The sequence below is a fragment of the Salmo trutta genome, chromosome 19 (assembly GCF_901001165.1).
Source record: "Salmo trutta chromosome 19, fSalTru1.1, whole genome shotgun sequence".
Classification (NCBI taxonomy): domain Eukaryota; kingdom Metazoa; phylum Chordata; class Actinopteri; order Salmoniformes; family Salmonidae; genus Salmo; species Salmo trutta.
This window is the reverse complement of record NC_042975.1, coordinates 14,904,231-14,920,286: the sequence shown is the minus strand read 5'-3', so window position 1 is coordinate 14,920,286 and position 16,056 is coordinate 14,904,231. Positions and strand designations below refer to the sequence as shown.

Genomic DNA, 16,056 nt, shown 5'->3' with positions numbered 1-16,056 from the left:
AGCTTAAAAACCTACAGCAAGGTGGAAAAGGTGCACACACTGACCATGCCACCCTTCAGCATATCTTCACGTGTCTCTACAACGTAGCGCCAGATTAAAAACAGTGCAACAAGACAACACAGTTGAAAAACAGGACTCGCAAGTGCAAAACACAGAGCACAGGATGAAAACAGCAGGGACTAAAGAGGTGGGAAGGGAGGTGGGGGCAGGAGGACAAATCCCCAAAGCAATCAATGCCAACACAACTTGTAACGTCATTTAAGATTGCTTTTGAGTTTCCATAGATCATGGGGTGGAGTGACAGAGGCTCTAGCTGTAATACTACTGCCGTCTGGTAGTAAGGGATGTAATTACCGTAAGAAGGAAAAACCATCCAACCTGTTAATGTCCTCTTCCCCGAGTAAGTGTTTTGGGAGGGGGGAGTACCTTCCAGGAGAGATGGGCATGGGGGGAAGACTGCACTTGTACTCCAGAGTGCCGTTGTTGCCCACGGAAGAGATATGATTTTCCATTGCTGGAGAGAACGCTGGAAAGAAAACAATTGTGTACATTGCTCGTCAGAATTCAGCATTCAGTTAATGACTACATGTATCAATCAACCAATCATTTAATCAAATACATATAATTTAGAGGCTCACACATTTAGAGGCTCACACAATGTTGGAACTTTGGCATAATACATTATCTAAAAACACAATAGAAATCTGACTAAATCCAATGCTTTGGCATTCAAATTTACATGGCAAGGGAGTACACTATGCACAATGCACTCAAAAACAATCACTACACACATCACATTCAAATTGAGGCTCTATCTAAACTCAGGGATGATATTAAAGAGTTGAACAAACATGCTGCATCAGACTGAAATGAAACATTCATTTGCAAAGTAAAAGATTACTGCCCTGATCTAGAACAGGTTATCATACAGGTTAATCTGTCATTTAAGTGTTGGTCTCTTGTACACTATTCGGACTACAAACTAATATTGTCTCTCTACAGGTGGGGGACTAGGGTAAAGTTGCCACTAGACGGTGATCTTGGGGCAGTTTTGCACTGCCCCCCACTTAAGGTCAGGATGGGGGAAGGGGAAGTTGATCCTAGATCTGTAGCTGGTGGAAACTTCACCCCGGAGCACGGGTGGGTAGAGCGGTGAAAAAGAGGTGACAAACTCACAGTGCGTGATATCAGGTGGCCCATAGGGATCTGATAAGTAAACACTGGTGGGCTTGCCCACCTTCAGGTACACAACGTCAGATGTGTTCTTCAGTATGGCTACAGCCTCCTCGTGGGAGACCTCTTCCAGAGTGTAGTTGTTCACCTGTTGGGGTGGACAGAGCATGGAGAAAATCACAGGCATTGCGTAAGACGGTTAAACCTCATATTCCACTCCTCACATGCCAGACCGACATCATGCTACTTGGTGCTGCCAAGTGCAGCCTGCCAAATGCAGATTAGGATGGCTGGGGACCCCCGGAGCTGGAGGCAGCAGGAAGGCAGCTAGTTGAATTAACCAGCAGTTAACCAACTCACTCTTCTGAAAAAGGGTGTGTTGCTACAACGTAATACCTTTGTGTATTACTGTGAAAGAATTATACTGTATAACAACCTTCATAACACATTTATTCAACATCTTCATAAGGATTTTTAAAAATAAAAGTCTCATTAAATAACTTTAAAAAATATATATATCCATTATACAACATAAATGTATATTTTACTGTATACAACCTTCTGAAACACTATTCACTCCTCCGTTGTACAATGGTGGCAGGTAGCTTAGCGGTTAGGAGCGTTGGGCCAGCAACCAAAATCGCTGTTTCGAATCCCCGACCCAACTAGGTGAATAATCTGTCAATGTGCCCCTGAGCAAGGCACTTAATCCTAGTTTCTTTGGATAGGAGCGTCTGCTAAATGGTTAAATGTAAATAAATAAAACACTATTTTATTTTGAAAACCCTTATGAATGATGATGAATACATTTGTTATGAAGGTTGTTATGCAGTACAACGCTTTCACAGTACAGTATGTTAGTGGTCCACCTATGGGGGATGAGGACAGGACAGGGCAGTGCAGGGATAGTGAAGCTGCAGTAACTTACCATAAGCAGCCGGTCTCCAACCTGCAAGCGCTGGTCCTTCTGTGCTGCACCTCCATCTATGATCTTTGTGACAAAGATGCTGTTGTCCCCCGGGATGTGCTGGTTGCCCACCCCTCCTGCGATGCTGAAGCCCAGCCCTGAGGAGAAATAGGGTGGAGGTTGAAAAAGAATGTGTTGTGGCCCAGGGTGGTTTAGTGGTCTAGGCTGCTGCCTCCAGATCACAAGCACAAGCCACTAATATCAGCAAGGTACGCTTTACAGACAACTGTAGCGCTAGAAAGTAGACTTGAAGCGTAAGAAGATGGTTCAGCAAAGAGAACCTCGTGTTTTTGCTGCTTCACTGATGTGCCGCTTCTGCGGCCAGTGTAGCATGTTTAATTGATTTCAGTGGGTTTGTCTCAATTCCTGCCAACGGAAGTGGGTACAAAACCCCCAATGACAAAATACTGAACAAAACAAAGAATATTGGATGTGCATGGTTATACAGTGCCTTGCGAAAGTATTCGGCCCCCTTGAACTTTTCGACCTTTTGCCACATTTCAGGCTTCAAACAGAAAGATATAAAACTGTATTTTTTTGTGAAGAATCAACAACACGTGGGACACAATCATGAAGTGGAACGAAATTTATTAGATATTTCAAACTGTTTTAACAAATAAAAAACAGAAAAATTGGGCGTGCAAAATTATTCAGCCCCCTTAAGTTAATACTTTGTAGCGCCACCTTTTGCTGCGATTACAGTTGTAAGTCGCTTGGGGTATGTCTCTATCAGTTTTGCACATCGAGAGACTGAAATTTTTGCCCATTCCTCCTTGCAAAACAGCTCGAGCTCAGTGAGGTTGGATGGAGAGCGTTTGTGAACAGCAGTTTTCACTTATTTCCACAGATTCTCGATTGGATTCAGGTCTGGACTTTGACTTGGCCATTCTAACACCTGGATATGTTTATTTGTGAACCATTCCATTGTAGATTTTGCTTTATGTTTTGGATCATTGTCTTGTTGGAAGACAAATCTCCGTCCCAGTCTCAGGTCTTTTGCAGACTCCATCAGGTTTTCTTCCAGAATGGTCCTGTATTTGGCTCCATCCATCTTCCCATCAATTTTAACCATCTTCCCTGCCTCTGCTGAAGAAAAGCAGGCCCAAACCATGATGCTGCCACCACCATGTTTGACAGTGGGGATGGTGTATTCAGGGTGATGAGCTGTGTTGCTTTTACGCCAAACATAACGTTTTGCACTGTTGCCAAAAAGTTTGATTTTGGTTTCATCTGACCAGAGCACCCTCTTCCACATGTTTGGTGTGTCTCCCAGGTGGCTAGTGGCAAACTTTAAACGACACTTTTTATGGATATCTTTAAGAAATGCCTTTCTTCTTGCCACTCTTCCATAAAGGCCAGATTTGTGCAGTATACGACTGATTGTTGTCCTATGGACAGAGTCTCCCACCTCAGCTGTAGATCTCTGCAGTTCATCCAGAGTGATCATGGGCCTCTTGGCTGCATCTCTGATCAGTCTTCTCCTTGTATGAGCTTAAAGTTTAGAGGGACGGCCGGGTCTTCGTAGATTTGCAGTGGTCTGATACTCCTTCCATTTCAATATTATCGCTTGCACAGTGCTCCTTGGGATGTTTAAAGCTTGGGAAATCTTTTTGTATCCAAATCCGGCTTTAAACTTCTCCACAACAGTATCTCGAACCTGCCTGGTGTGTTCCTTGTTCTTCATGATGCTCTCTGCGCTTTAAACGGACCTCTGAGACTATCACAGAGCAGGTGCATTTATACGGAGACTTGATTACACACAGGTGGATTCTATTTATCATCATTAGTCATTTAGGTCAACATTGGATCATTCAGAGATCCTCACTGAACTTCTGGAGAGAGTTTGCTGCACTGAAAGTAAAGGGGCTGAATAATTTTGCACGGCCAATTTTTCAGTTTTTTATTTGTTAAAAAAGTTTGAAATATCCAATAAATTTCGTTCCACTTCATGATTGTGTCCCACTTGTTGTTGATTCTTCACAAAAAATTACAAATTTATATCTTTATGTTTGAAGCCTGAAATGTGGCAAAAGGTCGAAAAGTTCAAGAGGGCCGAATACTTTCGCAAGGCACTGTAGATAGACAAACAAAGGAAAGGGAGTTTAGCAACCTTTTGGTCCTTTGATGAGTTTGATTTCAATGACAGTTTCCAGCATGGGTCTCCTCCGGCGAACGTACAGCCTGACGATAGAGCCGGCCACCTTCAGCGCCTCCACTGCCTTACTGTGGGACACCTCGGACACGTCAGCATCATTCACCCGCAGGATGCAGTCATTCACTCTGCAAGGAAGGAAGAGGATGGGAACATGAGTGTAAACCTGGGAAACAGTATTTGTGTGTGAGCGTGCGTGTGCGAGCGTGTGTGTGTGTGAGCGTGTGTGGCAGGGGGCCCCTGCTGCAGTGTTAGCCTTTAACCCAGTGAGGAGAGGCCACAAATATCCATGCCCCCGCGTTTAAGGCCAGAACTCTCCTGAGGCGCATTGTAAGGGACCAGCTGGGATCCTATGCGCACACACACACACTCAAGCAGAGCGAAAGATTCTGCCTATTTACACATGTATAATAGCTGTGTTTTTATCCTCAGCACGAAGCCTTGGTCAGCAGTGAGTTTTGTTAGTTTGCAGTAAGTACATTATATGCATTTCCAGTACAATGCCCAAAGTTGAATGTCTGATTATTATACAGCTGTTCAACTACTGAACAGTTGGGGTGTATTCATTAGCACACACCACAGCAAAGCAAAACGTTTGCACCATATGCTTCATAAAAAGGTATTTCAGTCTGAACTAAAAATATAATTGGCCGTGTCCAAAATATGTCTTGCCTACTGCTTACGAAAACTACAGGTAACTGACAAAATAAAGGAAGCACTTAAGTAAATGAGGGTTCTGGCAGCTCTGTTATGGTGTGGGGTGCATTTTCCTGGCATGGTCAAGTTCCACTCAACCCCTTAGAAGACAAGGTAAACACCAATAAATGCACAATAAATGTCATTCTGAGGGATGTCATTCAATAAATGTGATTCTGAGGGATCACCTCCAACCTATGGTAAATAATTTCTATCCTGATGGGAGTGGACTCTTCCAGGATGACACTGCCTTCTTCCACAGGGCACGAGTGGTCACTGAATAGTTTGATGAGCATGAAAAGGACATAAACCATATACCATGACCGTCTCAGTCACCAGATCTCAACCCAATTGAACACCTATTGGAGATTCTGGAGCGGCGCCTGAGACAACGTTTCCACAACCATCAACAAAACACCAAATTATGGAATTTATCGTGGAAGAATTGTGTCATATCCCTCCAATAGAGGAGTTGTAAAGAAAACTGAGTTGTAAAGAAAAAATATCTCAGACTGGCTAATAAAAATAAAAGATTAACATGGACAAAATAACACAGACACGGGACAGAGGAACTCTACCTAGAAGGCCAGAATCCCAGAGTCGCCTCTTCACTGTTGACGTTGAGACTGGTGTTTTGCGTGTACTATTTAATGAAGCTGCCAGTTGAGTAGTTGTGAAGCGTCTGTTTCTCAAACTAGACACTCTAATGGACTTGTGCTCTTGCTCAGTTGTGCACCGGGGCCTTCCACTCCTCTTTCAATTCTGGTTAGAGCCAATTGGCCTGTTCTGTGAAGGGAGTAGTGCACAGCGTTGTACGAGATCTTCAGTTTCTTGGCAATTTCTCGCATGGAATAGCCTTCATTTCTCAGAACAAGAATAGACTGATGAGTTTCAGAAGAAAGTTCTTTGTTTCTGGCCATTTTGAGCCTGTAATCGAACCCACAAATGCTGATGCTCCAGATACTCCACTAGTCTAAAGAAGGCCAGTTTTATTGCTTCTTTAATCAACAGTTTTCAGCTGTGCTAACATAATTAAAAAAGGGGTTTTCTAATGATCAATTGGCCTTTTAAAATTATAAACTTGGATTAGCTAACACAACGTGCCATTGGAACACAGGAGTGATGGTTGCTGATAATGGGCCTCTGTACGCCTATGTAGATATTCCATAAAAAATCTGCTGTTTCCAGTTACAATAGTCATTTACAACATTAACAATGTCTACACTGTATTTCTGATCAATTTGATGTTATTTTAATGGATTTTTTTTTTCCAAAAACAAGGACATATCTAAGTGACCCCAAACTTTTGAACGGTAGTGTCCAAAAATGGATGTAGCAACTACAGATTGCCCCTTTAAGTCTATCAAAAGTGTGCGAGTTTGAGCATGTGTCCATTAAGCCTATGGATTATCTTTTATCAGCATGAATTAGATTGAGAAATAAAAGCCACACTTTTATTCTATAGGCTGGGATCTGCACTATGCAGCTGTTGCAAGAGCGCATTTTTCACTGGCTGTCCACTGGTTAGAAAAACAATGACTGATAGGTAGATTACACTTCTTGAATTCAACCATTATTGGATTCAAATACACATTTAGATTTGTGAACAGCCATCCACAACAACCACAACCCGTAAGGCGCAAATAGCTAAATGAGAGAGCAGCAGGGTGATTCACATCAATGCGCTATGTAGATATCAATAATAAGTGATATCCGTATCACCGATATCCGTATCACCACTGTTGCCATCCTTACCTCCAAGCGTTTATTCAAATTGGTTCATCTTTGGATGCCGACAGCAGTCTCACCATTGGAAGACATAGCTTGGATTGTAGCCTACAAAAGCCTATTCTTGCTACTTTCCCGCGATCCATCAAACACATTTGGTGTGTCATCATAGTGGTCTCTGACTTGTGGTCAGACTCGCTCAGGTGGAACAAACTTAAACTTGCGCCTTTTTTCAATGCTGATTTGAATGTCATTGAGAAAACAGAGAAGTGTCAAATATTTTTTTCTCGCAAACATCCTTTCTGAATTAAAAATTAATACTTGAAGTAATCATCTAGTTTTTCAAAAGTATCTGTAACCTGATTACAATATTTTTGCTGGAAACGTAACGGATTACAGTTAGTGTTTTTTTGTAATCCCTTACATCAAATCAAATTTAATTGGTCACATACACATGGTTAGCAGATGTTAATTCAAGTGTAGCGAAATGCTTGTGCTTCTAGTTCCAACAGTGCAGTAATATCTAACAAGTAATCTAACAATTCCCAACAACTACCTAATACACACATATCTAAAGGGGTGAATGAAAATATGTACATATAAGTACATGGATGAGCGATAGATGGTATAAAGCAGTAGGTGGTATAAAATACAGTATTACATGTGATATGAGTAATGTAAGATATATAAACATTATTAAAGTGCCATTATTTGAAGTGGCATTGTTTAAAGTGACTAGTGATCCATTTATTAAAATGTCCAGTGATTGGGTCTCAATAAAGTATATACATGTGATATGAGTAATATAAGTAATGTAAGATATGTAGACATTATTAAAGTGGCATTATTTAGATTACATGTAACGTATTACATGTAATTCGTTACTCCCCAACCCTGATAAAACATTTTATTTTACCCAAAATGCCTACTATTTAGAATGGGTATTCGGGCACGGCCATTGTCACTTTCAAAGCCAAATCAACTGAAATCAACTCCTATGTGGTTTGAGGTTGATTGCACGATTGCCCCTATCACATCCATTGATTGTCAGCTAGAGGTTGCTAAAGTTAACTGAAGTTTGTAGTGGCTGGTTAAAGAAAACTGAACCATGGATGATAGTTTCTCTTGGCCCATAGACTACTTTCAGGTTGCGGAACCATCGAACATCAAGTTGTAAAATCCTGAACTTCCCTTTTAGTTTCTTTTAATTTCTTGCTAACGAAGTGGTGCTCTAAGCATCCCAAAAGTGTTATGTTTTGTAGAGTGCTCCCAGAGAAAAGCTTTTGAGTATTTACATTCAGCTACAACGTAAGAGCAACAATGTGCTTAGAATAAGTAATGTTATGCTACATTCCCCAGACTGTGCAGTGAATAAATTACCACAAGAGGAGAAGTGTGCCTGACTATAATACTTAAACAGTGTCAAAACCCATTGTGTCTTTGAGACAGTAGGCCTTTCCCACTAATGCATTAGTCTCTGTGCACATCTTAGAAAACAAAACATTCATTGGACACGCCAGTGTGATTTATCCAAAGCTGAGCAGAGCTCCCCAAAGTCAGGCAAGGGTAAAACAGAGAGAGCATGTAATTGCTTCTCTAAGTGACATTTCTCTCTTGACTCACACCGAATCTAGAACTGATTATTTACCCACCACCTCTTAAAGAAGACTTTCGTTTGGCTCTGCATTCAAGTAGGCTCAAATGACTTCTACAAGGCGTAATATTGTTATAGCATATAGTCTGCCATAGTACCACGTGAGATTTATATTGGGGTGTTTAGGGATAGTTTCGGGAATAAATGCAATCCAATGAAGCGTTAACGTTAGCCCAAACTACTAACATGATGAACAAAGACAAATGAATGGTAGATTTCTGGAACAAATTGTCAAAGAATAGCTCTCAAAGTAAGATAACATTTGGGGGAAAATCTGAAAACGAACCCTTTCAGCCTATCCATTACATGATAGAGCCTTCAAAACATAGCATATACAGTTGAAGTCGGAAGTTTATATATACCTTAGCCAAATACATTTAAACTCAGTTTTTCACAATTCCCGACCTTTAATCCTAGTAAAAATTCCCTGTCATAGGTCAGTTAGGATCACCACTTTATTAAAAAAATGTGAAATGTCAGAATAATAGTAGAGAGAATGATTTATTTCAGCTTTTATTTATTTCATCACATTCCCAGTGGGTCAGAAGTTTACATACACTCAATTAGTATTTGGTAGCATTGCCTTTAAATTGTTTAACTTGGGTCAAACGTTTTGAGTAGCCTTCCAAAAGCTTCCCAAAATAAGTTGGGTGAATTTTGGCCCATTACTCCTGACAGAGCTGGTGTAACTAAGTCAAGTTTGTAGGCCTCCTTGTTCACACACGCCTTTTCAGTTCTTCCCACAAATTTTCTATAGGACTGAGGTCAGGGCTTTGTGATGGGCACTCCAATACATTGAAACAATATCTCAAGACATCAGTCAGGAAATTAAAGCTTGGTCGCAAATGGGTGTTCCAAATGGACAATGACCCCAAGCAAAGTTGTGGCAAAATGGCTTTAGGACAACAAAGTCAAGGTATATCCACATAATTTTCCTACCTCATGATGCCATCTATTTTGTGAAGTGCACCAGTCCCTCCTGCAGCAAAGTTCCCCCACAACATGATGCTGCCACCCCCGTGCTTCACGGTTAGGATGGTGTTCTTTGGCATGGAAGCCTCCCCGTTTTCCTCCAAACGTAACGATGGTCATTATGGCCAAACAGTTCTATTTTTGTTTCATCAGGGTGGGCATTCTATGTATTTTATTTCTATGTTTTGGCCAGGTATGGTTTCCAATCAGAGGCAGCTGTCTATCGTTGTCTCTGATTGGGAACCATACTTAGGCAGCCCTTTTTCCCTCCTTGAGTTGTGGGATCTTGTTTTTGTGTAGCTGCCTTTGAGCAGCCCCAGAACGTCATGTTTCTTTCTGTTTATCCTGTTTATTGTTTTGTTCGGTTTCACTTCTAAATAAAGGATGTGTAATTACCGGCACGCTGCGCCTTGGCTTATTTATGACAGGGAGTTCGAGGACAGTGATCGTGACAGAAGATCCCACCACAAGAAAGCCAAGCAGCGTGCGCTTGCTGGGAAGACGAGCTGGACCGAGGAGAACCAACATCAAGGGAAGCACGAGAGTCATCCCCCCCGGGGCACACGGGGAGTTTGGCAGAGTCAGGGTGGAGACCTGAGCCAACTCCCCGTGCTTACCATGGGGAGCGAGTGACGGGGCCCGGTGTGATCTGTGCCCGCGCCCTGCAGTTGTCGAGCTGGGTTGAGCATCCAGCAAAGACGGGTTGTGCCAGCCATACGCTCCAGACCTCCAGTGCGCCTCCACGGCCCAGTATACCCTGTGCCTGCTCTGCGCACCCAGTCTCCTGTGCGTCTCCCCAGTCCGGTGAGACCGGTTCCAGCTCCACGTAGGAAGCCTCCAGTGATGATTTATGGTCCGAAGCCTCCAGTGATGATCCATGGCACGAAGCCTCCAGTGATGATCCATGGCCCGGAGCCTATAGGGATGATCCATGGCACGAAGCCTCCAGTGATAATCCATGGCCCGGAGCCTGTAGGGATAATCCATGGCAAGAAGCCTGTAGGGATGATCCATGGCCTGGAGCCTGTAGAGATGATCCATGGCACGAAGCCTCCAGTGATAATCCATGGCCTGGAGCCTCCAGTGATGATCCATGGCACAAAGCCTCCAGTGATGATCCATGGCGCGGAACCTGTAGTGATGATCCATGGCACGGAGCCTGCAGCGACGGTCCCCAGTCCGGAACCTACAGCGATGCCCTCCAGTCTGGAGCCTCCAGCGACGCTCCCCAGTCCGGAGCCTCCAGCGACGCTCTCCAGTCCGGAGCCTCCAGCGATGCTCTCCAGTCCGGAGCTTCCAGCGACGCTCCCCAGTCGGGAGCCTCCAGCGACGCTCCTCAATCGGGAGCCTCCAGCAACGCTCCCCAGTCCGGGAGCCTCCAGCGACGCTCCCCAGTCCGGAGCTTCTAGCGACGCTCCCCAGTCCGGAGCCTCCAGCGACGCTCCCCAGTCCGGAGCTTCCAGCGACGCTCCCTAGTCCGTCTGGAGCTTCCAGCGACGCTCCCCAGTCCTGAGCCTCCAGCGACGCTCTCCAGCCCGGAGTCTTCAGCGGCGGTCCGCAGCCCAGAGTCTTCAGCGGAGGTCCGCAGCCCAGAGTCTTCAGCGGAGGTCCGCAGCCCAGAGTCTTCAGCGGTGGTCCGCAGCCCAGAGTTTTCAGCGGCGGTCCGCAGCCCAGAGTCTTCAGCGGCGGCCCGCAGCCCAGGGTCTTCAGCGGCGGCCCGCAGCCCAGAGTCTTCAGCGGCGGCCCGCAGACCAGAGTCGTCAGCGGCGGTCGGCAGTTCAGAGCCACCGGCGATGATCCGCGGTCTGGTTCCTCGGGTGACACAGAAGTGGGGGGATCAGCGGGCGGTGTGGGGACTACGCCCCGAACCAGAGCCGCCGCCAAGTATAGATGCCCACCCGGACCCTCCCCTATAGGTTCAGGTTTGCGGCCGGGAGTCCGCACCTTTGGGTGGGGGGGGGGGGGGGGGGGGGTACTGTAGCACCCTGACCTGAGAGAGACGTTTTTCTCTGTTTAGTTAGGTCAGGGTGTGATATGGGGTGGGCATTCTATGTATTTTATTTCTATGTTTTGGCCAGGTATGGATTCCAGTCAGAGGCAGCTGTCTATCGTTGTCTCTGATTGGGAACCATACTTAGGCAGCCCTTTTTCCCTCCTTGAGTTGTGGGATCTTGTTTTTGTGTAGCTGCCTTTGAGCAGCCCCAGAACGTCACGTTTCTTCCTGTTTATCCTGTTTATTGTTTTGTTCGGTTTCACTTCTAAATAAAGGATGTGTAATTACCGGCACGCTGCGCCTTGGCTTATTTATGACAGGGAGTTCGAGGACAGTGATCGTGACACCACTCCATAATTTCAAGCATAGTGGTGACTGTATCATGTTATGAGTATGCTTGTAATCATTAAGAACTGGGGAGTTTTTCAGGATAAAAAAGTAAATGGAAGAACAGGCAAAATCCTAGATGAAAACCTGGATCAGTCTGCTTTCCACCAGATACTGGGAGAAGAATTCACCATTCAGTATGACAATAACCTAAAACACAAGGTCAAATCTACACTGGAGTTGCTTACCAAGAAGGCAGTGAACGTTCCTGAATGGCCGAGTTACAGTTTTGAATTTAATCTGCTTGAAAATCTATGGCAAGACTTCAAAATGGTTGTCTAGCAATGTTCAACAACCAATTTGAAAGAGCTTGATTTTTTAAAATAAAAATGGTCTAAACTCTTAGAGACTTACCCAGGAAGACTCACAGCTGTAATCGCTGCCAAGGCTGATTCTAACATGTATTGACTCAGGGGTGTGAATACTTATGTAAATGAGATATTTCTGTATTTCATTGTAAACAAATTTGCAAAAATGTCTAAAAACATGTTTTTACTTTGTCATTATGAAGTAAAAAAATTTATTTAATCAATTTTGAATTCAGGCTGTAACACAACAAAATGTAGAATATATCAAGGGGTATGAATACTTTCTGAATGCACTTAGATCAAATGATGGGTGAGAGTCCCCGAGCCATCCATAGGCTCCCGAGTGGCGAAGCGGTCTAAGGCACTGGATCTCAGTGCTAGAGACGTCACTACAGACCCTGGTTCGTTCCCGGGCTGTATCACAACTGGCCGTGATGGGAGGTCCCATAGGGCGGCGCACAATTGGCCCACCATCGTCCGGGGTAGGCCGTCATTGTAAAATAAGATTTTGTTCTTAACTGACTTGTGTAGTTAAATAAAGGTTAAATAAAAATAAAAGTTAAAATTCATTTTAACAGCAAAATGCTCTTGTATAAATGCTATCTCAATGTCTTGAGTGAAGTGTTCATTTTTAAAGGGCTCAATCTATAGCACTCACCTTAACCGGCCATCCTCTGCTGCCGCGCCACCAGGGATGATCTTGGTGATGAAGATCCCTGGGTCATCACCGATATGGGGGTTATCTGTTCCTCCAGCGATGCTGAAACCCAACCCTGAGTTCCCCTATAGAGCATGAAGAACAATTAATAAAATATCTACCAGTACTTTCACACTTCTATTCCTTTATAATGTTAAACTGTATCCTAGCCTAAATTACATACAACATAAAAATACAATTTCTGTTTTGTTGGTATTCTTCAATCTGCTGCCACGTGAACAGCAACAGCAGAGAAGTTTAGCCTCACGCTTGTGTATCAGGAAGTCAGCCTGACTCTGCTATTTACTTTGTGCATCACTGACTGTACCTTTAAAATCATTTCACAATTTGTAGGTGCATGTTTTCCCAGAATTCCACATTCTATCTAATTTGCATTATGCACACCCCCAACTTACTAAAAACTAATACGAACAAACTATTTCTAGTACTAGAAATATGTCCGAAAACATACTTTTATAGCAAAAAATAATCATTCCTAAATAAACTATTTGAAAGTGAAATAAACATATAACACAAATCAATATTTCATTTTTAGTTTGAAAAAAGTAAATTGACAATAAACATTTTTTAACTTAATTTTCGTACGGGTTCACAGGATTCACTTTTTCTTTTCGATTTGTATGACTTCATAACCAGAAAACACAATACAGAGGCTGGGGCAGAAAATGCATCATTCTCGAATGCCAATGTTTCTTTGTACAACAACCCAGCTCCATTGGTTTTATGAGCCAAATCCCCCTCGACACTTACAAAATGAATGTGGACGCTTTGATTAAATTGCTAACTGATGGGAGTAGGGGCATCTCTTGACTAAATATCCGCAGGCTGAGCTGCGGGCATGGTGAATACAATGGCCACTGATCTCCCTCAGGGGAAGCTTCCCTCTCCATAAATACAAACAGAACTCAATCAGGCTGAGATGAGATGGAAGTGATGATAGCTAGCTCACTCAAGTGCACTCATAATCTAAGCCCATTGGCTAGCTAGGGCAATGGAAGTGGAGAGCATAGATACAGGGTCCTGTGGCATGAAGCCTGAATAGCACAGACATAGCATTAGCATTAGCCCCAAAGCCACTGTTTATGTCTGCTTTTGCCCCTGAGAGGGTGAGCTGTGCAGTTTGCCCCAAATGCTCAACGCTTTTGGATTTCCCTTCCTTTGACTGAACTGACCTTTCCCTACTGTAATGCATTGTTTAGGGTCATGAGGATCCTTTTCCAGCTGTCAAAATGTCTTTGACAGCTAAGCTAATCCTCTTATCACCATTGAGCCTTGAGGATGCACTCCCTGGCTGTTCTCATGCAAATGCTATGTCCCAATTAAGGGCTGGCCTGCTCAAAACACCCACAGGACTTCGATGTTTGTGTTATTGAGCTTGTATGGCTGAGATCAATTTGCTTCAGTGGAAAGTAAAACAGGTTCCTGTTTTAGTTTGGATAACGGAATAACAAACTGTGACGGCATTCCCATTTTAATTTTAAATTGGTGCATGAAGCCGGAAACCCTTTCTGGAGCCTGGGGTTAATGTGTCTTTGGCAGTTTTTGAATTCATCTAGCTTCTCCAACAGCTTCAAAATGGTGCCAGTTAGCTTGTTGTTGTTGTTTGTTTTTCTGTGGGGTCAAGACATTTTGAAACATAGGTAGCAGAGGTAGTTTGGTGACTAACAGTGACTTTAAACACACTCACCTACAGTTTACATACAGTACAGTATGCAGCAGCTGCCTATTTTAACTTGGCCTATTAACGTATCCTGCCTGTCGCATTTAATGACTACGCTAGATTATGATGCCCTTTATGGGAAATGACTGTGACGAGCATCCCTCGTTCAATTTCAATGACTGAGATGAGCATCCCTCATTCAATTTCAATGACTGCGATGAGCATCCCTCATTCAATTTAAATGACTGAGATGAGCATCCCTAATTCAATTTCAATGACTGAGATGAGCATCCCTCATTCAATTTAAATGACTGAGATGAGCATCCCTCATTCAATTTAAATGACTGAGATGAGCATCCCTCATTCAATTTAAATGACTGAGATGAGCATCCCTCATTCAATTTCAATGACTGCAGTCCTCGCTGGGTTCTTTTATATAGAGTCCTTTCAGACTGTGTGCATCAACTCACCCGCTCTAGTGTGATTTCTTCAAACTCATATTCAATTTCTGTCCCGTTGACCTGTGGGAAAACAATAGTGGATTTGATGAATTATACCCAGTACATAACTTTGTTTCCTGTAAGTTTACAGAGGGGTGAGCACAGTCATAATAGCCTTGCATTAGTGTCTTCCATTCCTTTCTAATCTCTCTCAACATCCATAACAAACGTATGTCCGTCGGAAAACATAGGGCATGAGGGTTATGAGGAACAATTCTTCCTGTGTGCTGGTTTGTGTCTCAGATTATTTGTACGAATCACAATTTTGCGGAGACTATTCAAGTGTTAGGTTGAGCCTGAAGGTACTTGCTTTCTTCAGCAGTATAAATACATAAAAACAACATATAACAATTAGCACAAGACATGAGATGACATGCATAAAACAAGACATGATGACACCCATAACACAAAACATGATGACACCCATAACACAAGACATGATGACACCCATAACACAAGACATGATGACACCCATAACACAAGACATGATGACACCCATAACACAAGACATGATGACACCCATAACACAAGACATGATGACCCCCATAACACAAGACATGAGATGACATGCATAAAACAAGATGTGATGACCCCCATAACACAAGACATGATGACACCCATAACACAAGACATGATGACACCCATAACACAAGACATGATGACACCCATAACACAAGACATGATGACACCCATAACACAAGACATGATGACCCCCATAACACAAGACATGATGACACCCATAACACAAGACATGATGACCCCCATAACACAAGACATGATGACACCCATAACACAAGACATGATGACACCCATAACACAAGACATGATGACACCCATAACACAAGACATGATGACCCCCATAACACAAGACATGATGACACCCATAACACAAGACATGATGACACCCATAACACAAGGCATGATGACACCCATAACACAAGACATGAGATGACATGCATAACACAAGACATGATGACACCCATAACACAAAACATGATGACACCCATAACACAAGACATGATGACACCCATAACACAAGACATGATGACACCCATAACACAAGACATGATGACCCCCATAACACAAGACATGAGATGACACCCATAACACAAGATATGATGACCCCATAACACAAAACATGATGACAC

The 16,056-nt window shown here is 43.3% G+C and overlaps 1 protein-coding gene across 24 annotated transcripts in view; it reads right to left on the bottom strand.

Annotated features, from left to right (window-relative positions):
* The window catches only part of LOC115154037 (disks large homolog 2), a 325,900-nt gene that overhangs the window by 43,360 nt on the left and 266,484 nt on the right, over positions 1 to 16,056 (bottom strand). For 17 of the 24 annotated variants that reach the window (XR_003867810.1, XM_029699854.1, XM_029699855.1 and 14 more), the window contains 6 exons: positions 14,879 to 14,929; positions 12,689 to 12,813; positions 4,251 to 4,420; positions 2,102 to 2,238; positions 1,177 to 1,321; positions 355 to 526 (listed from right to left, as the gene is read on the bottom strand). Coding sequence is in view for 23 of the 24 variants with exons in the window: in XM_029699854.1 (XP_029555714.1) it covers positions 355 to 526; positions 1,177 to 1,321; positions 2,102 to 2,238; positions 4,251 to 4,420; positions 12,689 to 12,813; positions 14,879 to 14,929 (800 nt within the window). In the remaining variant the exon portion in view is untranslated. The remainder of the gene's footprint in view (positions 1 to 354; positions 527 to 1,176; positions 1,322 to 2,101; positions 2,239 to 4,250; positions 4,421 to 12,688; positions 12,814 to 14,878; positions 14,930 to 16,056) is intronic. The other 7 variants (XM_029699837.1, XM_029699845.1, XM_029699846.1 and 4 more) reach the window with 1 other exon arrangement.